The 24,972-nt window shown below is 38.6% G+C and overlaps 5 protein-coding genes across 10 annotated transcripts in view; 3 read left to right on the top strand and 2 right to left on the bottom strand.

Annotated features, from left to right (window-relative positions):
• The first annotated feature begins 1,625 nt into the window (after positions 1-1,625).
• Positions 1,626-5,389, top strand: ralbb (RAS like proto-oncogene Bb). The gene is made up of 5 exons (XM_039673663.2): positions 1,626-1,760; positions 2,659-2,807; positions 2,969-3,177; positions 4,494-4,671; positions 4,743-5,389. The coding sequence occupies exons 2-5, from the start codon at positions 2,694-2,696 to the stop codon at positions 4,860-4,862; spliced, it is 621 nt and encodes a 206-aa protein (XP_039529597.1). The 5' UTR covers positions 1,626-1,760; positions 2,659-2,693; the 3' UTR covers positions 4,863-5,389.
• Positions 5,390-6,882: 1,493 nt separating this feature from the next.
• On the top strand, positions 6,883-14,754 carry LOC120487557 (uncharacterized). Of its 4 annotated transcripts, none has more exons than XR_016148491.1 (2): positions 6,883-14,315; positions 14,405-14,754. XR_016148491.1 is itself a non-coding variant. In XM_089125051.1 (2 exons), the coding sequence occupies exon 2, from the start codon at positions 8,078-8,080 to the stop codon at positions 13,985-13,987; it is 5,910 nt and encodes a 1,969-aa protein (XP_088981177.1). In that variant the 5' UTR covers positions 6,883-7,054; positions 7,144-8,077; the 3' UTR covers positions 13,988-14,754. The 4 variants fall into 4 exon arrangements, 2 of the variants coding, with proteins under 2 accessions (XP_088981177.1, XP_088981176.1); XR_016148490.1 differs by having other exon boundaries at positions 6,883-14,498; positions 14,694-14,754; XM_089125051.1 differs by having other exon boundaries at positions 6,883-7,054; positions 7,144-14,754.
• Positions 14,755-16,260: 1,506 nt separating this feature from the next.
• On the bottom strand, positions 16,261-17,467 carry LOC120480304 (uncharacterized). Its single transcript, XM_039673343.2, has 2 exons — positions 16,948-17,467; positions 16,261-16,790 (listed from the first exon to the last, which is right to left on the bottom strand). Exons 1-2 carry the CDS (start codon positions 17,404-17,406, stop codon positions 16,638-16,640), a joined length of 612 nt encoding a protein of 203 aa, XP_039529277.2. The 5' UTR covers positions 17,407-17,467; the 3' UTR covers positions 16,261-16,637.
• Positions 17,468-18,967: 1,500 nt separating this feature from the next.
• On the bottom strand, positions 18,968-20,660 carry LOC120480305 (uncharacterized). The gene is made up of 2 exons (XM_039673344.2): positions 20,178-20,660; positions 18,968-19,340 (listed from the first exon to the last, which is right to left on the bottom strand). The coding sequence occupies exons 1-2, from the start codon at positions 20,625-20,627 to the stop codon at positions 19,188-19,190; spliced, it is 603 nt and encodes a 200-aa protein (XP_039529278.2). The 5' UTR covers positions 20,628-20,660; the 3' UTR covers positions 18,968-19,187.
• Positions 20,661-22,255: 1,595 nt separating this feature from the next.
• The window catches only part of tmem63bb (transmembrane protein 63Bb), a 42,304-nt gene continuing 39,587 nt past the window's right edge, over positions 22,256-24,972 (top strand). For 2 of the 3 annotated variants that reach the window (XM_039673950.2, XM_039673947.2), the window contains exon 1: positions 22,257-22,597. The gene's annotated coding sequence lies outside the window, so the exon portion shown is untranslated. Of the gene's footprint in view, positions 22,598-24,972 lie in introns of all 3 variants that reach the window. The other variant, XM_039673949.2, reaches the window with a different exon arrangement.

Here is a 24,972-nt window from a genome sequence, read left to right as displayed (position 1 = left end):
GGGATGGTGTTCTGGAGCTTCGGCTTTTTTCTCGCGCAAACAGACATTGTGCCGCTTTGGAGCCTCTGGAAAGTTTTTATACGGGACTGGAGAACCACGTGGGACGATCCGCCAACTCCAGTCAGAGAAACCTCGAGATCTGTGGCAGGACTAATGCTCATTTCCAGCTGGAAAAATTTGCAGTGCTTATTAAATATATGTTGAAATCATGCACAATACACCTCATATAGAATACATAAATGATCGGTCCAATGAAATATCACTTCTGCGAGTTAAAATTTTTAGCCTATCAAAATAAAATTGCTTGCAAAAAAAAAAAAAACACTTATAGGCTATGAAGTATGGGCTATAAAATGGTTTTAGTCATGCAGTGTGCAAAATATTATATTTTGATATGCCTGTCGATCATAGATTTAAATGCTGGGTTGTTGGGACAAATGGTTGAACCCAAATGTTGGTTTACTTTTGTTTTATTCTTAAACCCAACGGTTGGTTTATTTTATTTTTTTAAACTCAGTGGTTGTGTTTTTCCATATTTGACCCAAAGATGGGTTGAAACAAACATATTTTAGAGTCTATTTATTCATCCTTTTAAAAGAGAAAAGACACTTTTTATTTAGCTGCTAAGCAAAAGCAAAACGACTTGATTTTAGGTGATTATGCATCATTTTGCTAAATCAAGCTCAAAATGCGAACAGTGGGTCTGAGGAGGCATCCTGAATCAAACCCTTCACAGCCAGTGTGTTCCAGTCTTAGAAAGTAAATGAGCAAAACTTTTAACTGTTTTGAGTGAATGAAAGTGTGAACTCGTAAACTGGTTAAACAGGCGCCAGAGAAGCTCCTTTAAACCTCACTCGATCTAACAGAAAGAGTTTGCAAAGTAGCCTAGGCTATGATATGAATAATAAAAAAATAAATAAAATAAAAAAAAAACCCACCACAGTAGCCTAGTTGTTTTTAAATTGAACAAGTGCAAAGAGGATCTCTTAAAATAAAAAGTACTCGACTAAAGGGTAGGCCTGCTTTTATTTTACATTTATCTGAATAAAATCGTCCAGTGGTTTATAACTGATAGCGCCTCTCTGATGAAGTTTAAAGTTGTAAAACAGCGCCACCACTCGCCAAATGAAGAATTCACAAGTCCTGCGGATAGCACTTGACACCTGCATTCAAATATTATACTACCGTATATATATATATATATATATATATATATATATATGCAAATGAATAATTAATAGGCTACACACAGTAAAGTACAGCCTTACATTTTCAAGTATTTTTTAATTTTGAAGTCATTTCAACTTAAATGACATTAAACTGACTAAACATTTAGCTTAATCCTGTATGACATATTTAAATACTTTAACTTATTTTGATTTGTTAAAGCAATGCAAAATCATATGTTGTCATAACTTATTGATCATATAATTTTATATTTATATGTATACATATATCTATGTGTGTGTATGTGTAAATAAATTAAATAAACATTCATAATGGAGAGTAGGCTACAACTTACATTATAGATAGCAGTGTATAGAATTGTGTACATTATATGAAAAATCATCAAAATAAAGACTACTAATATCCATAAATGGTGTAATGGCGTCATATCCTTGCAATTTGAATATCCGGTGGGCGGGGCTGTAGTTGTACGGGACGGGAGTAGTGGAATTGCTCCCCCGGGTGACAGAATTATGTTTTAACCGCTAATATATGCCAAACAAATCACTGGACCTTCACGGATCAAACTTCCGGTGAGTGATCTTAGAGACTTTACGTTGTTTTGATCTGTTTAAAAATGTTTCAGATCAGTTTGCGTAGACGAAAACTTTGCAGTTCTGAGGTATTTCCTCGGATGAAGTCTTTGTGGGAAAACTATGTGATTGACTGTTTTCACATCCAATGAGAGGGAGAGTAGAGGAGGACCAGCCTTATAATTTGTCCGTTGAACCAATCAAGAGCTAGAAGAGGCGGGCTCTCGCCATTAACAATAAGGAAGGGGTGGTGTCTCTCTCCGCGGGATGGGAAAGTGAAAATCGCTTTATTCAATTTACAACACTTTGCTTTATACTTTTTAGTACATTTTAGTAATGTAGTGTTGTTTTCTGTTTCTTACTGATACAGTTGTACTTGCAAAGAAGTGCTGAGGCTGACGATACCATGGTACTTTTACTGTGTGCCATAATAGTAAATGATTATTCATACTCAGGACCGTGGTATTTACTTTAAACGTCAAAGAATAACATACTATCATGATACATGGTTGCACACATTTAATATGATTTTATGTAATAATAATATGTGAGTATGTATGTTAACAACATTATATATTATGGTAACACTTTACAATATGGTTCATTAGTTAACTACCTTAGTTAACATGAACTAAGAATGAACAATACTTCCTCAGCATTTATTAATCTCTCAGTTAATAATAATTTCAATATTTACCAATACATTATTAAAATCAAAGGTTGTATTTGTTAACTAATATTAGCATAGATTAATAAATACTGTAACAAATGTATTGCTCATTGCTAGTCTGTTAGTTAATAGACTAATTAATGTTAACTAATGAACCTTATTGTGAAGTGGTACATATTTATAATATATATTAATAATGTATGTTTCTATTCTTTTGTATGTTTGCAGTCTAGTTCTGTTTCTTCTTCTAAAACACTAAAATCATGGCAGCAAATAAGAGTAAAAATCAAAGTTCGCTGGTCCTGCACAAGGTGATCATGGTTGGCAGTGGCGGAGTGGGGAAATCTGCGCTCACACTGCAGTTCATGTATGACGAGGTGAGTTCGTCACAGTCTTACTGCCATTTACTGTCCTTCATCTGCTCCATTATGATTATTAATTGTTCATCACAGTCACAGGAAGAGTTCCTTCATATACTCTCCTTGGTCTGCTCTCTGTCTATTATGACTGTGTTACTCGTTTAATATGTGTTGCTTAGTTCGTGGAGGACTACGAGCCCACCAAGGCTGACAGTTACAGGAAGAAGGTGGTCCTTGATGGAGAGGAGGTGCAGATCGATATCTTGGACACGGCGGGTCAGGAAGATTACGCTGCCATCAGGGATAACTACTTCCGCAGCGGAGAGGGTTTTCTCCTGGTGTTCTCCATCACAGAACCAGAGTCCTTCAGCGCCGCGTCAGAGTTCAGGTCAGGACGTCCTGCTTATCTGCCTTTACAGACGCTCAGTTCAGTCCCAGTGTGGAAGAAGCACAGTTACCGCACTGTACGTTCTCCGAAAGAGCAGAATGACGTTTAATTACGCCAGCATCCTACCCACAACAACACTCTGATCATGGAAACAAAATGCTGAGTCTTTATAAGACATACAATAAGTTAAAAATCAAGATGTAAGCTGACATCATATTTATTATAATCTGTTCCTTCAACAATTGACATTTTATTTATGAGTCAGGATTGGAAAACCGGATATATGAGAGAATTTTAAAAAAAGTGAATATTTGAATATATCGACATCTGAAAATAAAATTGTCAAAAATGATCCGCTTTGTCATTATAGCAGAAGAATTAATATATAGGATATATATGGGAATTTCTAGACCTGGAAAAGTCATGGAATATACGTTTTATGACCATGTTAACAAATTAGTGCTGTCAAAATTAATGTGATTAATCGAATCTGACATAAAAGTTTGTATATATATATATATATATATATATAATGTATACACACACAGACACATGTATATGTATAGATATGTGTTGTGCATATACAGTACACACACTAATATATATATATATATATATATTTAAATATAATAATATATATACACACACACTATAATTAATATATGTTTTTTCTAGTTATATCAAAACTGTAAAATATTTTATTGGGTAGAAATTGCTATTTTTGAGTAAATAATAATAATAATGATAACATTGTTTGTAATAGGGTTTATGTGCAACAAACATCGTATATTGTAAAACAGGAATAAATTCCATTTTATTTGATTGAAAAAACTAAGAATCAGAACTCGGAATTTTTAATTTTTAAAGAAATTGCTACTTTTAATCATCAAGGATGCATCAAATTGATCAAAAGTGACATTAAAGACATGTATAAAGTGCTGCTATAAATGCTGTTCTTTATAACTTTCTTTTCATCAAAGAATCCTGAAAAATAAGAAGTATCACAGTTTCCACAAACATATGAAACTGTTTTCAACATTAATAGTAATCATAAATATTTCTTGAGCATCAGATCCTAATATTAGAGTGATTTCTGAAGGATCTGGAGTAATGATGCTGAAGATCACAGGAATAAATTACACTTTACTATATATTTACAGTTATTCAATAAAACAGTTATTGAAATAACATCTCACAGTTTTTACAGTTGTTTTCATCAAATAAATGCAGCCTTGGTCAATCTAACAAGATTAGATTGATTGCCTTTAAGTGTTAGGATCATATTATATGTGTTTATGTGTTCCTGATCCGCACAGGGAGCAGATCCTGCGAGTGAAAGCCGAGGAGGATAAAATCCCTCTGTTAGTGGTGGGGAATAAGTCTGATTTGGAGGAAAGGAGGCAGGTGTCTGCGGACGAGGCCCGAGCCAAAGCGGACGAGTGGGCCGTCCAGTACGTGGAGACATCCGCCAAAACTCGAGCCAACGTCGATAAGGTTTTGTGCCTTTAATCCTCTCCGAATACATGATGACTGTGAGTGCGTCAACTGGGGTTTGTTGTCTGCAGGTGTTCTTTGACTTGATGAGGGAGGTGCGGGCGAAGAAGATGTCTGAGAACAAGGAGAAGAACGGAAAGAAGAGTGGAAAGAAGAAGAAAAGCCTGAAAGAGAGATGCACACTGCTTTGAGGAGACCAGATCTTCATCCCATTCCCTCCTCTTTCCTTTTTGATGCCAAATACAATCCAACCAGAACTGCAACTCTTTCACATGTTTTGCACGTTTTCCCATATCAAATCAGTAGTTCAACTCTGGGATATGGAGCTGTAACATTCCTTGTTCATCGGGCCTCATTCATGAAACACAAATGCGACAAAATAATTCGAAATTAATTCTGCGTGTGTTTCATGAAATTCTTTATTTTTCACTTTATCACACATACACAAAAAACGTTTGCTTTTTGTGCTAAAAACTCTATTTTATCTGCCTCTCCCTTCCTTAAAGGCAAAGGCAACAGACATTACAGTATATGCAATGTTTGTTTTGAAGCATTATTATGCAGCTTAACACAGCTGAAGGAGTTGGGGAGATTCACAGAATTCACTATGCAATTGGTTCACACAATAGACAATTGATATTTTTGTAATCACACCACTTCATCTATGTTTCTCTGCCTGGTGATTATCGACCAAATAAACCTCTGTTTTTGTTATGAATCTCTCGTGTCTCACTGAAGCGATGGCGTTCTGGTTGTGTTTTGTGTCTCAGGGCTGAGGAAAATGCTGTCATTTTGTGTTACACTCTTGTTTCTGCGTTTGATGACCTCCGGAGTTTTGACAAAGGACGGCAGCAGGGCCATAAGAGTTTATGAGAGCAGTAAAAAGTGTCCGGAGGCAATCAGTCACCTTGACTTTGAATGTGAGAAACCGTCTATTCAGCATTTAACACCCCATTGTAATGTCCTCTACTTGCGCATGCTCAGATCTGAGAATGCTGAGACCTTCAAGAGCCAAGCAGAAAAAAACATTTAGAAAATTCAGTAACCCCACACTTCATTTGTGCAACAGGTTGTGATGAGAAATAAAGGGGTGGCATCACCAGCTCATGGAAATGTGGTAAATTGTTGTGATTATGTATTAATATACTTTTCTTCCAAACATCTTTAGTGAAATTAGTGAAAATAAAATATAGTAGCTATTGCTCAGACAAAAGTTTAACTTTCGCCCAAATATTAGTGGCCTCTAGTTCCGCTCTCGTAAAAAACGAGTTTACTCCAGTCATTTCACTCAGCAGCCATCTTTGAAATGCCTCTATGGCAGCCATGACCTTTTTTTTTTAAAGGCTGTTGACATGATTTAACTGTCATCAGCATCATAAATCCTTTTTTAAACATGTATTATAAACACATTTTTTTATTTTACCAGAGAATCTCTGATATTACCTTTTAGAGCCAGACCGATATATCGGCAGACCGCATTTTTTAGATTTTTTTTATCATATTAGGCATTTTCCAAACTATCGGTATCGGCAGTTATAATGGCCGATAAATTTATATATTAAAAATAAAATAAAAACGGCCGAAACACGCTTGAACCATGTCATGAGTGTTGGAGTTGTATAGTTTGTCCACCACCAGAGGGCACTCTACACCGTCCCTGTTGGCAACACTCGTTGAGTTGTTCATGATATGTAGCCTACATTGCTTGAATAACAATTAAAAGATCCCCATCAGTTCTCTTAACTTAAATGAGCACGACAAAATTTGTGACTATCATGTCCAGTTTAAAATAAACAAATAAATAAATTATCGGCCGATATATCGGATTTTAAAACGCAAAAATATTTGTATCGTATCGGCCTTCAAAATCCTTTATCGGTCAGGCTTACCTTTGCATCAAGTGACAAGAAATGTGAAGGTGTTTACTGCTACCGTGGGAGTGGAGGTAAAGTTGACATCTTTCCCACCCAGCACCAGATGTCATTTGGACGCTGTTTTTTGGGCTAAATCAAGTTGGCCTGTCATGGCCTTCGTTAAGCCCAAAAATAGACGTTGAAAATTGGGCTTCATTTGGTCCGTCTGATTTGGTCCAAATTTAGTTTAAAAAATAGACTTTAAAGTTTGTGCTTTATTCGGTCTGTCTGATTTGATCCAAATTTAGCCCAAAAATAAACTTTGAAAATAAAACATGTTCACGCCGTAGATCATGTCGCCTATAGCCTAGTTGTAGTTGGCCAGTATCAGTGTTTTATTATGATTATCCTGTTTTTTATATTCTATTTTATGAGACTTTTATTTTGACATGCTATCTGTAGGGGGGACTATATTTTCTCTGTGTTCGCACACTCACACGCTCACTCATGAACGGTGTAAACGCGGGAAGGTATGATATGAAACAATGCATGTCTGAGGTCGAAAAATATTAATGTAATCTTAAAATAAAATGTTAAGTGTTATTCCTTTGTTTGGCAGTAAAGCTAATTCACGAAGTTTGTCCAAGTTTAAGTTAAATGGTGGCAGAAACCCCCCTGGATCACTATTAGCACCCTTTGATATGCGGAGCGAGGTATGTGGTTCATTGTAATGTACATTTGCATACTAATTCATTTAATATGTTTATGTAAATGGAAATGAGCTTCATTTTGTGATGATTGTTGCCTGCTTTGCTGTTATCTATCTGATGCTAGCTTTCTAGCATATGTGCATTTGTCAAAGGATTATTTGTATCAAGCTAAACTGCCTTTGTTATTTTCCTTTTAAGTTTTCACGGTGTTGATGCTATGCACACTTGTCGGAATAAAAGTGCACCCGTATGGAAACACTCCCAAGCCTGTTTATTCCAAGTTGAAGGGCTGCTACAGTGAAAACTCGTCGCTGGATGTGGAGTGAAATTCAACTTGACGTTAGAAGGACTGCCACCCGCCATTCTGTGGACAAGGCTGCCACCTGCTGTTCAAACGCTGTCACGTCAACCGGTACCCAGGCAAGATCGGTCTATTTCGTTTGCTGATTGCTGCATAAAATCACAGGGACTCTTTGACTGCGAACAGTGATGTTTATTTAATGGACTGAAGTCACCTTTTATAGATACTGTAAATGTTTGATGTTTTGATGTAACCATACACGTGAAAGGTGAATATAAAGATACAGAAGGGTAATTTAATTAAAAGAGAAAAAGGAGAGTTATTGAACTAACTGAACCTGTTAAAGGTTTAATTCATTCCTGGGTAAATCCTTTGATAGCATTCATTGCTAAGCTGTTTGTGTTAGCCTACATTTTTATTAATGATAATCGCCCAGTGCATGTTTGATATTTAACATTGGTTGAGTTATTGAGCTATATTTCAGTAATTAAACTATAAACCAGTAGTTCAATTTAACCAAACAGCATCACAACTTCAACAAGATGTCACTTAATGAAGAAGAAGCAGCTAGCACACATGACCTACCCATGAAAACCAATAACCCACAGGCCGTCAGGTCTAGTTCACGCGAAAGAACATTTACAGAAAAAGGATTAGAGTTTCGCAAACAGGAAGCTATTAAACACAAGAAGGAATTCATGAGAGCTTATGGCTCCTGGAAAGAGGTGGCAGGAAAGGTTAGGACCACATTAAAATCATTCTGTTCTAAAGATGAACTAAATAAAATGAGAGAAGAAATCCAAATTCGACACAGTGCAGTAAGTGAATGTTATGAGCCCATTCAACGCAACCACAATGCCACCCCGGACATTGTACCGAAAATGGATGCTTGTATAGCACTCACGGTAGAGATCAGTGAAATAATAGAAATACGGCTAAAAACTGTAGATGAGGTCTTCAATCCAGAACTTGAGAAACTACGAGTGAGGATGGCGCTTAAGAAGGATGAGTATGGATCCGTTTTCGGACACACAAAAACAGACACTGTGCTCTCTCCAGAAAATTCAATCCACTCACAGGGCTCAAGCAAACATGTAGATGCGGAAGCAGAACTCGCAGCGCAACAAGAGAAGGTTAAAGCTGTATACCAAATACAAGCTCAAGAAGAAGTTCTTAGCAAGTTAGAAGAAGAGAAGCAGCTGGTTCTTAAAAGGTTGGAAGAAGAAAGGCAAGTAGCTCTTAAAAGAATAGAGACAAACATGCGTCAGGAGAAAAGGAGATTACTGCAAATTCAAGCAGAGTCAGAAGTAAGAATAGCAGAGGCTAGAGTAAACGCATACGAGAGCCTTGAACATGATTCCAGAGAATGGCCAAAGGAGACGGATCTCACAGTTGGATTCAAAAGCCAGCTTAATCCAAAAGCCATCGCATACCAGCCTCCTCAAGCACATGCTAATGTGCTAGCATCTCCTGAGAAAGATGACCTCACTCGAGCACTCATTAACTCACTCAGTATGAACCGCCTGCCTGCTCCTGAGCCACCAAAGTTCTCTGGCGAAGCCCTAAAGTATGTAGACTGGAAGATGTCCTTCATGGCCCTCATAGACCACCAGCCTCTCCCAGCTCATGAAAAAATGTTCTATTTAAAAAACTATCTGAGTGGAGAAGCACGTAAGGCTGTAGAGGGATTCTTCTTTAGAAACTCAGAAGAAGCATATCAGGGGGCCTTAAGAGTCCTGGAGGAAAGATACGGAAACCACTTCATTGTGCAGAAGGCCTTTAGAGACAAGCTCATGAAATGGCCCAAGGTTGGTCCCAGTGATCCTGCTGCACTTCGAGAGTTTGCTGACTTTCTGCAAGGATGCGTTGAAGCGATGCCTCATGTGAAAGGATTATCCATCTTGGATGACTGTGAAGAGAACCACAAATTGCTGAAGAAATTACCAGACTGGATCACACGAAGATGGAGCAGAGTCGTCACGGAAAGACTGGATGAATCCGGTGATTATCCAAGCTTTTCCTGTTTTACAAGGTTCATCCAGAAGGAGGCTCGGATAGCCTGTAACCCTGTCGCCTCTCCACTTCTGATCAAGGCCACAGATGACAGACAGCCCAAGAGAGCTAGAGCACTTCACACAAACATTAAAGGGAGTTATCCCACGGAAAAGGTTGAGAGAGTGTTCAGCACCAAGTCAAGGCCACCTTGTCCTATCTGCAAAGATGAGATGCACGGCGTCGTAAAGTGCCCTACCTTTGCAGCAAAATCTCTGGAAGATAAGAAGACCTTCATACGGGAAAACAATTTGTGCTACGGATGTTTGAGAAAGGGACATAACAGTAAGGATTGCAAAACGCGACATTCTTGTGGCATATGCAGCAGACGTCACCCCACCTGTCTACATGAAGAGAGAGAGAACCGGTCTGTGGAAGCAAAGGAGAAACAGTACACTTCCACAGATAAAGGCACTAGTCAGGAGGAGATCAAGGTGACGTCCCATGCAGTGACACAGCGCATCTTTGCCACATCAAGCATCGTCCCTGTGTTTATGTCATCTGCAAATGAACCAGAGAAAGAAGTTATAACGTATGCTCTTCTAGATACGCAGAGTGATTCTACATTCGTCTTGGAAGACCTTCTAGAAGAACTGAACGTGGAGACTAAACCAGTACGACTCAAACTGAGCACCATGACAGCTGTTGACACACCCATCGCAAGTAAAAGTGTCTGCGGTCTACAAGTTCGAGGACTACAGTCCGGAAAACAGATTCTGCTACGCCAAGCCTACACTCGTGGCTTCATTCCGGTCGACAAGTCCTACATCCCAACTTCAGAAACAGCGCTGCTGTGGCCTCATTTAAAGCATTTAGCAAACAAACTCCCGCTGTTGAAGGACTGTGAGGTAGGACTGTTAATTGGAAGTGATTGCCCTTTGGCGTTAGCCCCCCAGGAAGTCGTCATAGGAGGCGAAAACGATCCTTTTGCTCAGAGAACGGAACTCGGTTGGAGCATCATAGGCTCATCCAATCCACATCTGGATCGCCAGGGAAACCAGAGGTTCGTCCATCGAGTGACAGTGAAGGAAATACCAGCGCCATCAACCATTGACCTGCTGAAGGTCTTGGAATCAGACTTCAATGAAGGGAAGCATGCAGATAAAGACAAGTATGTGTCACAAGATGACATTCGCTTCATTCAGCTCCTGAGTAACAACATAACTCAAAGGAAAGATGGACACTATGAAATGCCCCTCCCTTTCAAGAGCACAGAGCCTCCTCTGTTACCAGACAATAAGAAGCTTGCAACAGTTCGACTGCAGCATCTAAAGAAAAGATTGAAAAATAACGAGCGATATAAAGAACAGTACAAGGCCTTCATGAAAGATATGATAGAGAAAGGTGACGCAGAGCCAGCCTCTCCTGCAACAGGACAGCAGACTACGTGGTACATACCACACCATGGGGTGTTCCACCCCAAGAAGCCAGAGAAGCTACGGGTCGTATTTGATTGTTCAGCGAAGTTCCGTGGTGTCTCACTAAATGATACACTTCTAACAGGTCCTGACCTGATCAACTCTCTCCTTGGAGTGCTCTGTCGTTTCAGGAAAGAGGCTGTAGCCATAATTTGTGACCTAGAGAAAATGTTCCATCAGTTTTACGTTTCACCTGAACTACGGAACTACTTACGGTTTCTCTGGTGGGAGGATGGAGACCTTGAAGCAGAGCCTCAAGAGTATCAAATGGCTGTGCACCTATTTGGCGCCGCTTCGTCACCCGGATGCGCCAACTTTGGTCTGAAGTACCTGGCACGCCAACACAAGGAAGAGTATCCATTAGCATCAGCCTTCATTGAAAAGAACTTCTACGTCGATGATGGGCTTATCAGCGTCCCCTCCGTAGAAGAAGCAAAGAAGTTGATCGCTGAAGCACGAGAGCTGTGCAAGAGAGGAGGTTTGCGTCTACATAAGTTCAATTCAAACGAAAGGTCAGTTCTGGACTCTGTGGACCTAACTGAGAGAGCAGTCACATCTGAACCCCTCGATCTGGACCTAAATGCAGCTCCAGCAGAACGTGCTCTTGGTATCCAGTGGTCCCTTGAACATGACACCTTCGGCTTCAATGTAAATCCACAGACCAGGCCCCCCACACGTCGCGGCATATTATCTGTCATTGCTTCTTTGTACGATCCAGTCGGATTCGTAGCTCCGTTTATCTTAACCGGAAAGTGCATCCTCCAGGAGCTGTGCCGTCGAGACATTGGGTGGGATGACCCACTTCCCGAAGACTTAAGCCCACGGTGGGAGAGATGGAAGAGCGACCTACAAAGGCTTAATGAAGTCTCAATACCAAGATGCTACCAACCGCAAGGTTTTTGCAGAATTGTCTCGAGGGAACTACACCACTTCTCAGATGCCAGCAATATAGGATATGGCTCGTGTTCCTATCTGAGGAGCAAGAATGAAGTTGGTGAAGTTCACTGCAGCCTTGTGATGGCAAAGGCTAGAGTTGCACCTACAAAACTTACAAGCATTCCGAGATTGGAACTTTCAGCAGCAGTGGTCGCTGCAAGATCAAGTGTCATGCTGAGAAACGAGCTGGATATGCCAATCAATGCAGAATTTTTCTGGACTGACTCGCAAGTTGTCCTGGCTTATATTAACAATGAAGCCAGAAGGTTCCATGTCTTCGTTGCCAATCGTGTGCAAATGATCAGAGAACACACCAGCCCCAGCCAGTGGCATTACATAGACACAATAGAAAACCCTGCTGACCACGCGTCGAGGGGTCTCAATGCAGTAGACATCTCCACAACAAACTGGCTACCAGGACCCAAATTCCTGTGGGAACAAGAAATACGTCCAGAGTTTCAGCTCACTCCTGAGTTGCTTGTTGGTGATCCTGAGGTCAGGTCAATGCAGGCGTTTACAACTAAAGTAGAACCTTCTAAGTCTGACTTTCTCAGCCGTCTAAATCGATTCTCCTCTTGGTCAAAACTCCTGAAAGTCATTGCAAGAATCAAGAGGCTGAATTCAAAGCAAACTCGTCCTGGTGAACCTGTAAGTGTGGAAGAGCGTGAGAGAGCTGCCGAATCAGTAATGAGGCTTGTACAAGAAGAAGCATTCTCCCAAGAGATTAAGATACTTCAGAAGGGAAAGGGTCTTCAAAATTCCAGCCCTCTGTTTCACTTGGATCCCATCTTAGAAGGCGGAGCACTTCGTGTTGGTGGGAGACTAGGTCAGTCATCCTTAAGCCTTGAAGTCAAACATCCTTTGATTCTACCCAAAGGAGGACATATTACCAAGCTGATCTTGACTCACTACCACGAGAGGATCTGTCACCAAGGACGGAATCAAACTCTAACAGAACTTCGAGCCAATGGGTTTTGGGTCATCGGTGGAAGTAAGTCTGTTGCTAAGCTGATACACAGATGTGTGAAATGCAGAAGACTCAGGCGGCCTGTGGAAGAACAACGCATGGCAGAGCTTCCTAGGGAACGGGTAGATGCCTCTGCTCCCTTTACATACTGCGGCATCGATTGCTTCGGCCCATTCATCACTAAGAAAGCCCGCAAAGAGCAAAAGCGCTATGGCTTAATCTTCACTTGCCTTGCCTCTCGATCTGTTCACATTGAGATGCTTGAGGACTTATCCACAGATTCATTTATCAATGCCTTAAGATGCTTCATCAGCCTCAGAGGAGCCGTTCGTCAACTCCATTGCGATCATGGAACTAATTTTGTGGGAGCTAAAAATGAATTCAAAGAAGCACTGAAGCAGTGTGACACTAAAACTATCGAGAGCTTCCTCGCAGAAAGCCAATGTGAGTTCATCTTCAATGCTCCCTCAGCAAGTCACGCTGGCGGCGTCTGGGAGCGCCAGATTCGGACTGTCCGTAATGTCCTAAATGTCACATTATGTCAATACTCAGGCAGACTCGATGACTCTTCCCTTCGAACTCTGTTTTATGAAGCAATGGCCATTGTGAACAGCCGTCCATTAACTGTAAATGGGGTAAATGATCCTACCTCGCTCGAGCCATTAACTCCAAACCACCTCATACTGATGAAGTCCAAGATTGCCCTTCCACCGCCTGGCAAATTTGAGAAGGAGGATGTCTATGCAGCTAAAAGGTGGCGAAGAGTCCAGTACCTCGTCGAACAGTTCTGGAGCCGGTGGAAAAGAGAATATCTCATGAACATCTCCACACGCCAAAAGTGGCATACGACTCGACGGAACCTTAAGGTAGATGACTTGGTCATTATAAAGGAAGATACCCCTAGAAATCAGTGGCACCTGGGACGAGTGGTTGAAGCCACACAGGAGAGTGATGGACTAGTGCGTCGTGTCAAGGTGTTAGTAGGAGAAAGGACGTCAGTGAAACAAGATCGCCCTACTAAACCTTTGATAATAGAAAGGCCCATTCAGAAACTAGTTCTCCTCCTCGAGAGTGATTGATCAGTCTTACTGTTTACACCTTTATCCCCTCGTGACATAGGTTACTCTCAGAGCCAAGTAGTACTTATCTGCACATATCTAGAAACACTGATACAGATTTAAGACTCAAGTATGAGCCGTTCAGCCAGGTTGATCCTTTTCTTCACTCTTCATAACATGAGTGGTGGGAGTGTAGTTGGCCAGTATCAGTGTTTTATTATGATTATCCTGTTTTTTATATTCTATTTTATGAGACTTTTATTTTGACATGCTATCTGTAGGGGGGACTATATTTTCTCTGTGTTCGCACACTCACACGCTCACTCATGAACGGTGTAAACGCGGGAAGGTATGATATGAAACAATGCATGTCTGAGGTCGAAAAATATTAATGTAATCTTAAAATAAAATGTTAAGTGTTATTCCTTTGTTTGGCAGTAAAGCTAATTCACGAAGTTTGTCCAAGTTTAAGTTAAATGGTGGCAGAAACCCCCCTGGATCACTATTAGCACCCTTTGATATGCGGAGCGAGGTATGTGGTTCATTGTAATGTACATTTGCATACTAATTCATTTAATATGTTTATGTAAATGGAAATGAGCTTCATTTTGTGATGATTGTTGCCTGCTTTGCTGTTATCTATCTGATGCTAGCTTTCTAGCATATGTGCATTTGTCAAAGGATTATTTGTATCAAGCTAAACTGCCTTTGTTATTTTCCTTTTAAGTTTTCACGGTGTTGATGCTATGCACACTTGTCGGAATAAAAGTGCACCCGTATGGAAACACTCCCAAGCCTGTTTATTCCAAGTTGAAGGGCTGCTACACTAGTTTTAAATAAAATTGTATTTCTATACCTCGTTTACCATTTCTAAAGCTTTATTAAATTATATTGTATTGTATTATATTATATTGTCGGCTATTATATTATATTATATTATATTATAGCCTATTATAGCTAAATGACTTCAACATAGAGTTTTACATTAATACTGCTTTCATGTTCTCGTTCCATTTACAGTTTGATGATGGCCACAGGCCTACTATCCACTTAATAATGTATCAAGTTTCAGGATATTTGACCAGATTATCGAATAATTAACTCCATTAATTATACATTTAGGTAACTGAGTGACTTCTACGTGTTTTAATGAGCGCGCGCGTTTCCATAGAAACCAGGCGGCAGCTCAACTGACAGCTGCAAAACTCTCTCACTGTTCTTTTCACTACTTTCGGGTAAGTTTAGTCACTACAATTACAAATAGTACATACAATTACAAATAGTACATACACATACTATGTTTCTGATACTTTCTTTAACGTAATTGACACGCTTCCGTTGAATTTTGACTTAAATGGTTTAGTGAATAGGATCTTCGCTACGTTTTTTCTTCAAAACTGCGTCAACCACTTGAAAAAAAAAGACTTCCTGTTTTTTTTAAGCAGGCTGCAAAGTAAAATGCACCCCAAAACATCTGCAGAGGAAGATTTTGTTCAGTTTCATGCTTTCAAGAGCATCACAACAACAGGAGCCTTCTATTGAGGTACATACAGTAGGTACATCTCAACGTTGTCAGTTTTGTTTCACAGACTGATTTTACAGCTGCATCTCAATAATTGCTTATGATTTGTGAATTCAGTTTTACAGTTGGCCACAAAATCACCCAGTTTACCTGAATTTACCCTGATAAAAGTGAAAGTCATTCATATTGGAGACGGTATGTAAAATTGTTTTTCCGCTCTCATACAGAATCATGCTATAAGTTTAAGTTTAAAAGTTGGTTACAAACTTTATTTCATCCTACAGTCATATAAAACTATTTGACCGTCCATTGAGGAATGCAGTAAAATAAGATTAGATGACACACTAAAATCATTTACTATTGTTCTACACATTATTTCATATTCCTCCCCAACCATAAAATGCTCAGCTGTTTCTTTACCAGAAATTTAATTATGAGCTGTGCTACTTAACATGGGTGGCTCATATGTTTCATTATCTGTCACAGGTTGTATTTTGTGTTCAGTTCCTGTTTGCCTGTTTTATTTTGACCCTGTTTTACAGCAGTGTGTGTCAATGATTAATCCCATTCACCTTATTCATCTCATTAGCTCCTTTCTTTACTCAGTATATTTAAGCACTGGGTTGGGTCCGGTTTATTTGTCTGTTAAATCCGCATTAATGTTTACTGGTTGTTCTGTTCACGTAAGAAACCAGAGTAGTTTTGTTATTCATAAAGGCGATCCTGCTCCAGCATATGTACAATATCCAGTCAGACATCTAGGAAAACTTGATATGCAAAAATTATAAGCTTTATTATGAAACTGTTCGCAAATGTGTGTACATTTCTTTTAACAACTTGGCCGTATCGAGCAGATCAAACTTGCTAGTATTGCTAGAAATGATACATTTTATATTAATAGATGAGCAGAAACAATGTATTTCATGAACAATCAGAACTTTTCTTTTGGGCTATGAATCATACAGATTGCACACACATATATGTATATACATATTTAAAACCAAAACACTCTTTTTTTTCTTAAATGTTTAAAACAATGAAAGAAACTTGCGCTAAATGAAATGTAGTTTTAAAAGTGCTCGGTGCATTGATAGTCATACAGTTTTCAATCGGGCAGCATTAAATAAAAAATCATAATACAGCAACTGTTTAGTCGAATATGCCATACGTCCACAGTAGGATGATAGTGACCAGTGTGTAGGTTGCGAGGCCGATAGCGAGTGCGACATTGTTCAGGACCAACGCCGTTCTGGAGGACATGATCGCTAAATCTTGCCGTCCGGCTCTGTTATTATTTCGAGTCTGCGAAAACAAACACACACACACACACACACAAAAAAAAGTAAATGGATGTTTTCCTTTCATGCTAAAAATCTGCATTTTTTCATTCTGCAATTGCTTTTAAATTGCAAATCCAAAGTTGTGACGATCAAATACTCTGAATACTCTGAATACTTACAGCGGCCGAGTGGACGACAGCACCGATTCCCAGAGGCAAACAGCAGAACAGCAGAGTAAAGATGGAGTAGCACAAGTAATCCGACACATGCACAGGCGCTGATGTGGAGGTCATGAACACAGTGGGCTGAACGGTGACCCCGGTGTGACCTGCGTACGGTCTTTGTGGATATGCAGACATGCCTGGATGTGGCTGTTGTTGGGGATATGGCTGTTGTAGGACATACGGCTGTTGTTGGGCATACGGACCCTGCGGGCCACCAGGAGCTGCGTACGGCTGGCTGGGATATCCAGGAGCGGTGGGATAGGGTGATGGGGACGGGTATCCGGCACTAGGGTGTTCCTGGTATGGTGGTGGCGGAGGCTGACCCATCTGGGGCTTCTGCGATGGATCCTGCTCATCTGGAGCGCCATTGAACGAGGGGTTTATTCTCCCGATTGTCGGTCCTTGATTGTACATTTCTTCTCTCGTACTCGTGATCTCGGTGATCTCGGTGATTCTGCCGTCGGTCTTGTGTTTGCAATGAACCTTGTCCTCTGATGGTGACGTGCAAATTTATGGGACTCTTATGGGAGGTGGTTTACAGCTTGATATGATGATGTGTAATAATTGAATAATCTTGAACATTACACACAATACATTGTTTCTCAACTGCGTTTTAACTGTGAAGTCTAAAGTGCAATCAATTGATGACGTTAATGATAAGTTGAAGGTTGTGGGTAAGGTTGGGTGGAGGATACCTATATCTTTTCTCCTGTTTAATGGATGGTTAGGGAGTGAGGGTTGTTTTGTTTTCTTTATTTTATGTATGGTTATAGTTAATGTTATCCCCTTAATGTATTTTTGTTTTCTTTTGTTTGGGTCCTCCTCCCCAGGTAACGCTTTTGTTTGTATTTTTGATTTATTCTGGCAGTGTTCATTTTCACAGCAAATTTTGATTTAGTTTTAGTCATATTCTTTTGACTAAAATGCCATTTAGTTTTAGTCATCTGAATTGTTTTAGTCAACAATAAGATTTTAGTCGACTAAAATCTAATGGGTTTATTTAAATTGTAATGCATTAATTTAGAATTTCTCTAAAATTTCCAAACCCATTACGTATATACTTCCGGAGAAAACCTCTATTAACATCAAATCCGGCGTCAGTTCTGGCAGGTCACGTTAGTCAAGCTCGCATCAGTGACTGATCCATGTCTACCTGTAGGAATACGACGCCTATCACTGTATGCATATAAGCTCCTTCAGTATTATCATATCAATACAGCTCTCTTTTGCGTCATCACTCTTATTCAGATCTATCCATATCTTATGTCTGATCTTCGTTTACCTTTGTGAAAGTTTGATGAGACATGCATCAAGTGCATGCCTACTCATTTTTGTTTTTAAAACCCTAAAGTTTGTTTGTTTGTGACTCTGGGGCTGGAGAGTTGAAGATCCACAAGATCTCTCTCTTTATTGTTCATCGTTCCCTATTTACCCATGAACTGAAGGGAAAGACGTAACTATCGGGGGATCGAAAGATCGAAAGAAAATTAGCCTCCAATAACACTCCATGTATAAATAGCAGAGGCAGATTTTGAATATATCCTTGCTTGGACGTAACATTACATTTAACAAGTAATGAGCACATCAATCTCGCATAAATTGGTAGAAATTATTGATACCTTGTATAATAATAGATGAGCAGAACACTTAATGTATTTCATGAACATATATATGAAGAGTTCAGATGCAAAAGCCTCTAAGTGCCATTTGAAATTTTCTTCTTGAATGATGATTTTTTATCAAACTTGTATATTTAAGTTCAGTAATTTCACTTAAATAACAATTAATAGGTAATTATCATTGCCATTTAAGTGAAATCACTGAACTTAAATATCCAAGCTTGATAAAAATCATTAAAGAAGAAAATTTCAAATGGCACTTAGAGGCTTTTGCATCTGAACTCTTCATATATTCTTTTGGGTTTTGAATCATACTGTTATATCAATCAATAAAACCAGAGTCCCTTTTCTCCATTAAAAATACTTTATTTTAATGTGTAATTTGAAAGAATAAAAGAAACTCGCTCTAAATTAAATCTAGTTTCATAAGTGCTCAGTGCATTGATGATAGTACAATTTTCAGTCCTACAGCATAAAAAATAAAACAAACATACAATCAATTATTACTCAAAAGGTCTTGCCAATACAATATCAAAATCATGAATAGCAGAATTTGAAGCAGAATACAGCATGTGTTCATTTAATTACGCCGTACATCCACAGTACGAGGATGGTGGTCACTGTGTAGATAGTGAGGCCGATACCGAGAGCGACATTGTTCAGGACCAATGCTGTTCTGGAGGATCTGATCGCTAGATCTTGGCGTCCAGCCATGTTAGCATCTCGAGTCTATGAAAATAAACACAAAAAAGAAACGATTAAAAAAAAATTGCCAATACACAACATTACAACATGCTCAACATTAATGCTGTTGATGCCTCCAAATGCAAATCCAAAGTTCAAAGTTATCCAGAGCTATAAACCTAATTATACTGTAATCTGTGTTGTTAAAGGAGAATCCAGCTGCTATCTGATGAGATGATTATTTATGACATCTTTTCACAGGAATTGGTAAGTTTCAGTTGCAATATGCAAAAATCACTGCATCACAACAGGTTCACAAAGAAAATCAACTCTATGAAAACTTTTATTATCACATATACTGTGTATATATATATATGTATATGTATATGAAGAGTTCAGATGCAAAAGCCTCTAAATGCCATTTGAAATTTTCTTCTAAAATGATCATTTTTATCAAGCTTGTATATTTAAGTTCAGTAATTTCACTTAAATGGCAATGAAGATTATTAATTGTCATTTAAGTGAAATTACTGAACTTAAATATACAAGCTTGATAAAATTGGTCATTTTAGAAGAAAATTTCAAATGGCACTTAGAGGCTTTTGCATCTGAACTCTTCATATATATATATATATCTTTTATCATCAAATGCAAGATCTATGGGTCATTTTATGAAACATAGTTAAGAAAATGTTATTTTCACTATAGACAAATAAGTATTTCAGTGTTACAACTTCAAGCAAAGATAATATACTACAAAAAAATACACCAGCTTTTTAGATCAAATGTATGTTGTCAATTAAAGCATATTTTCATTATTTCAGACATAGGTAAATCAATATTAGGCAATCAATTACTCTTGAAATGAGAGCGGATACTTACAGAGGCAGAGAAGATGATGGCAGCGAATCCCAGAGGGAAAAAGCAGAACAGCAGAGTAAAGATGGAGTAGCACAAGTAATCCGACATATAAACGGGCGCAGTTGTGGAGGTCATGAACACAGTGGGCTGAACGGTGACCCCGGTGTGACCTGCATTCAATCTTTGTGGATATATAGACATGCTTTGAAGTTGCTGTTGTTGGGGATACGGGCCCTGAGGGCCAGTTCGAGCTGCATACGGCTGGCTGGGATATCCAGAAGTGTTGGGATAGGACCCTGGTGGCACAGGCTGACCCATCCATGGCTTCTGCGATGGATCATCTGGAGCGCCACTGAATGAGGGGTTTATCCTCCCGATTACCGGTCCTTGATTGTACATTTCTTCTCTTGTACTCGGGATCTCTTTGGTTTCGTGCTTCTTGCTGGTGAATCTGCCGTCTTGTGTTTTCATGAACCTTGTCCTCTGATGGTGATTGAGATTTGTTGGACTCGTAATGGGAGGTGGTTCACAGCTTGATTGTGGAGATTAAGTAGAGATTAATTGTAAAGATAAAGGAAGTGAGGTTCTGTTGTTTCTTCACCATTTGATACGATAAATACAATTTCTGAAGGATTTTAAGCTACTTTCCTCTTATCCGGACCCCACCATATACCATTTAGGAACTATAGTCATCCCTGATTGGTCTTAACCCCAGTGATGGGTAGGTTTAGGGGCGGGGTTAGGGGTAGGCCATCTTGGGGTCCGGATCCCACCATATACCATTTAGGAACTAAAGTCATCCCTGATTGGTCTTAACCCCAGTGATGGGTAGGTTTAGGGGTGGGGTTAGGGGTAGGCCATCATCCCTGATTGGTCTTAACCCCAGTGACGGGTAGGTTTAGGGGCGGGGTTAGAGGTAGGCCATCGTGGGGTCCGGATAACAGGAAAGTACCGATTTTAATTATTATATTTCATAGTAAAGTATCTGAAAATAATTTTTTTTTTTTGTGTGTGTTCTATGTAGTTTTTATTAATGATTTTAATTATACATTTAAATTTTGATTAATAAAATGTATTTTAGAGTTAATTTTCATGTGTTTTTATACAAATAATGTCCTGGGGACAGAAATGTCACCCTTTCGGTGGAATGGCTCTTGAATGAAACACCCTTGACTCCTTTAGTATAAGTGGTTCTTTCAATATGCAAATGAGCCCCACCTCCACTCTCTCACAGCAGCTCAGAGATCCACTCGCTGACGATCACATGTTGACCTTATTGGAATTACATCGTAGTTCATGGGGTCGGAAACACCGGCGATTTCAAACCACGACTGTCTTTGGTTTCACTGCAGTTTTAAGGAGAAAATACTCAGCAATGGTGTTGACTTATGATGAATTTGCACATGCTTTGCCTTAAAGCATATTAAAAACACCACACTTATTTATGTGTATATAAAAAATAAAATAAAAATCACCACAGGGGGGACTTTAAACAATTTTAGTAGGCCTACAAGTCCTCTCTTCACCAGCAGGTGTCAGTGTGAGATCATATTTAAATGACACTTGAAATCAAGGGCCATTGCATAAACAGCCATATAAGAGCTATTATGACTCACTAGCAAGTCATGGGTCAGTCAATCTTACTTTCAATAGCAAATTAGGCCAGTCTATGTTTTTATGTAACTGGCTTTAAAAGAGAGAGAGAGAGAGAGAGAGAGAGAGAGAGAGAGAGAGAGAGAGAGAGAGAGAGAGAGAGAGAGAGAGAGAGAGAGAGAGAGAGAGAGAGAGAGAGAGATAAACAGAAAAGTTTGATGACTAACTAACTTGTTGTAATTCTAGTATTAGCGGTTTATGCAACCGGCCCCATGTGATTAGTTAGTCTCTCACCCTCTCACACCATGAGCTTAAAAGCGCTTAAAACGAAGAGCCAACAGTTTTCCCCGATTTTATACATAACAAAGTACCATAAAAATACAAGTCTAGAATCTTACATGAGTAAAACGTTTTGTTAGGGAGGAATCCGGGGGCTTTTAATTTAAATGAACCCTTCAGCGAGCCCTCATTAGGACTTTTACTCTGAAAAGTAGCCAAGGACGCCGCCATTTTGAAAACGGTCCCTCACACACTACGTCGCTTCACACAGCTGAATATATTAAGCCTCCAAATAACCGGTATTTATATTCGTGAAGCGTCCTCCTCCGTGCGTCCTCATATAGAAAACAAGCACGACCCGCACCTGTGTAAAAATAAAAAATAAGTAAAGATACATTTAACCTCCGACAAGAAGTGCGCGTGTTTTTATTCTGATGAGGATATTATTGCACGCGCTTGAAGAGCTCATTTCTTCCCCGGTGGATTTGGAAAAGGATTTATTCCAGTTGGGATCTTGTCATTGGAGCAAAGGGATACAACAGAGTCTTCAAATCCGTTCGGGTTGACAGGTAACGAGAGATATTATTTCCATTGCGTAATTGTGAATCATTTGCGAATATTTGGCGCAGTGATTCTGTGATCGGCCGTCATTCATTCACACGCGCGACTTTGACGCGACGCGTTACATGACATTGTGTCAAGTGTTTGTTACAGTATGTGTCTTTATTTATGTACCAATTCGACAAAGTAGCATAAAAAAAACAACTAAATTGTGTAACGCACATTCCCCGTCAGCCTGCGCTCATGCCGCACGACTCTTGTGTTTTATAGCGTTTCTGTCTGTGTGAACAATATATTTAATTCTGTGAATCGGTCAGAAACGCCCTGCGTTAATATGCGGGTTGATCATGATATTATTAAAAACTATCTGTAGCTTATTTTATAACGTCCCTTCATTAAACGTCGTTTAAGTGTTTAAAACAGCTCTTTATATTCATATAATGTAGGATTTTTCAATTGAATTTAACATAATTGTATTGAGGTGATTTATTTATACAGCACTGATAAAAGCAAAGCAGTGATAGGAAGCATATGATTATGAATATGAGCTTGTCTTATCTAGCAACACATGAACCTGAAAATGTGAAATGAAATATTCAACATTTTTAACTTAATTAATATTTCTTATATATATATTTTAACTGCATGTTTTTAACATGAACTTTATTAAATAAAAATACAAATTCAATATTACATATTTATTGTCATTTAGCCTATATTTGGCAATTTGTAAAGTGTTTAGTATATTTATTTACATTTTTGTTTTTAGATACTAAATTGCACTCATCTTTGTTTCACAGTTCTATATCCTATGTTTATACATTTTTACAATTTTTTTTTTGACAAATTATTTTTTAGTTGTATATAGCCTAGTCTAGATGTCTGATGATTGTCAAAGATTGTCAACTTTATTTCTGATGGTGCTTCATTTTATTTGTTTGTTTGTTTGTTTGTTTGTTTGTTTGTAGTTCTGTGGACACAAAGGGATTATTATTGTTTATATCTGTATCTCCAGTGAGCGTTTCCCTTTTATTGTCATTGATTTTTATGTGATTTGAGAAAGTTTGATCAAGTAATAATGTGTTGCTGTCAAACTGAATGCATCCAGCAGGTGTTTTGATACTGTCAATAGTTTAAATGAATAAGCCGTCCGTGTCTTGCCTGTTTCTGTCCGTCACTGCTGCATCTGAGGCCGGCTTCACCTTACGGGGTTTGGCTTAGTGGTTAAAACCTGGGCTGCTAATTGATAAGTTTTGGGTTCAGATCCTAGACGGGATGGTTGGCAAAACTGTTGTTGAGTGTTGAACTGCCCACAACTGTCTTGCAAATGTGCTTCAGTCCCGCTTTGCAAACTTGATTTGTGGTTTCAAAAGATTTATTTAATTGCCTGAAAGAAATGGAGAAAATATCTGTGACCGCTGACTCTGAGGTACATTGGCGTGTAGAACGCGCTGGTTCATATTGACAGCCCTACTTCAACACATGTTTTGGGGTGTTTGGATAATGTGATTACAGGGTTTAATTCTCTCTCTCACACACACACACACACAAACACAGGTGTACGTTTAGACACAGGTTATGCAGGTGTCATGTTTAATCAGCTTCAGTATTGTTCTACACAGCGTTATGTTGAAGGCAGACTGGAAGCGAGAGCTTTTGACCTGACTGGTCTGGTCAAGTTTGTGAGACTGAACCCCTTTTTAAACATTTTCCACTCGGAAGCACATTTATGTGCCAATGGTGGCAGCAAACTGTATTTCAATCTGTTTGTTTGACCGATGCCAGCATTGACTTAACACTGGTGTGTGGTGTTATTCTCTGCCTTTATTTAACAAGTTTTGTGATGCACAAATTACATACTTTATGTTTAAATAAAGTAATATTTATAATAATAATAATAATAATAATAATAGACATTTATTTTCATTGGGCTCAGTTGGTGTATCTCCAAGCCACAAATGTTTTTCAAATTATTGATACAATTAAAAAAATCATGTACAATTAACATGATATATTATATATATATATATTATATATATATACTTTTTAATTTTAATTTTTAATTTTATATTATATAAATACTTTTTAATGTAAATAATTTATATTGTATAATATAGGCTAAATTATATATGTGTATATATTTTAACTTAAGATGATCTTTTTATATAAAGGATATATTGTATAAATGATATAATATATATTTATTTTTAAGTTTTCAATAAGATGTATAAATTATGTGTAAATTTTATTCCATTCCTCTTTGGAGGTATTTTTCTAAAAAAAAAAAATAAAAAAATAAATCTCCCAATGTTTAGAGCCAGTTTAACGCTCCTATTTTAAGTTGCGAATTTAATGTATTGAAATTGAAATATCTCATAAAACA

The sequence above is a fragment of the Pimephales promelas genome, chromosome 21, assembly GCF_988280905.1.
Source record: "Pimephales promelas chromosome 21, fPimPro1.hap1.1, whole genome shotgun sequence".
Taxonomy (NCBI): Eukaryota; Metazoa; Chordata; class Actinopteri; order Cypriniformes; family Leuciscidae; genus Pimephales; species Pimephales promelas.
The sequence above is the reverse complement of the archived record's forward strand: the minus strand, read 5'-3'. Positions and strand labels throughout refer to the sequence as shown.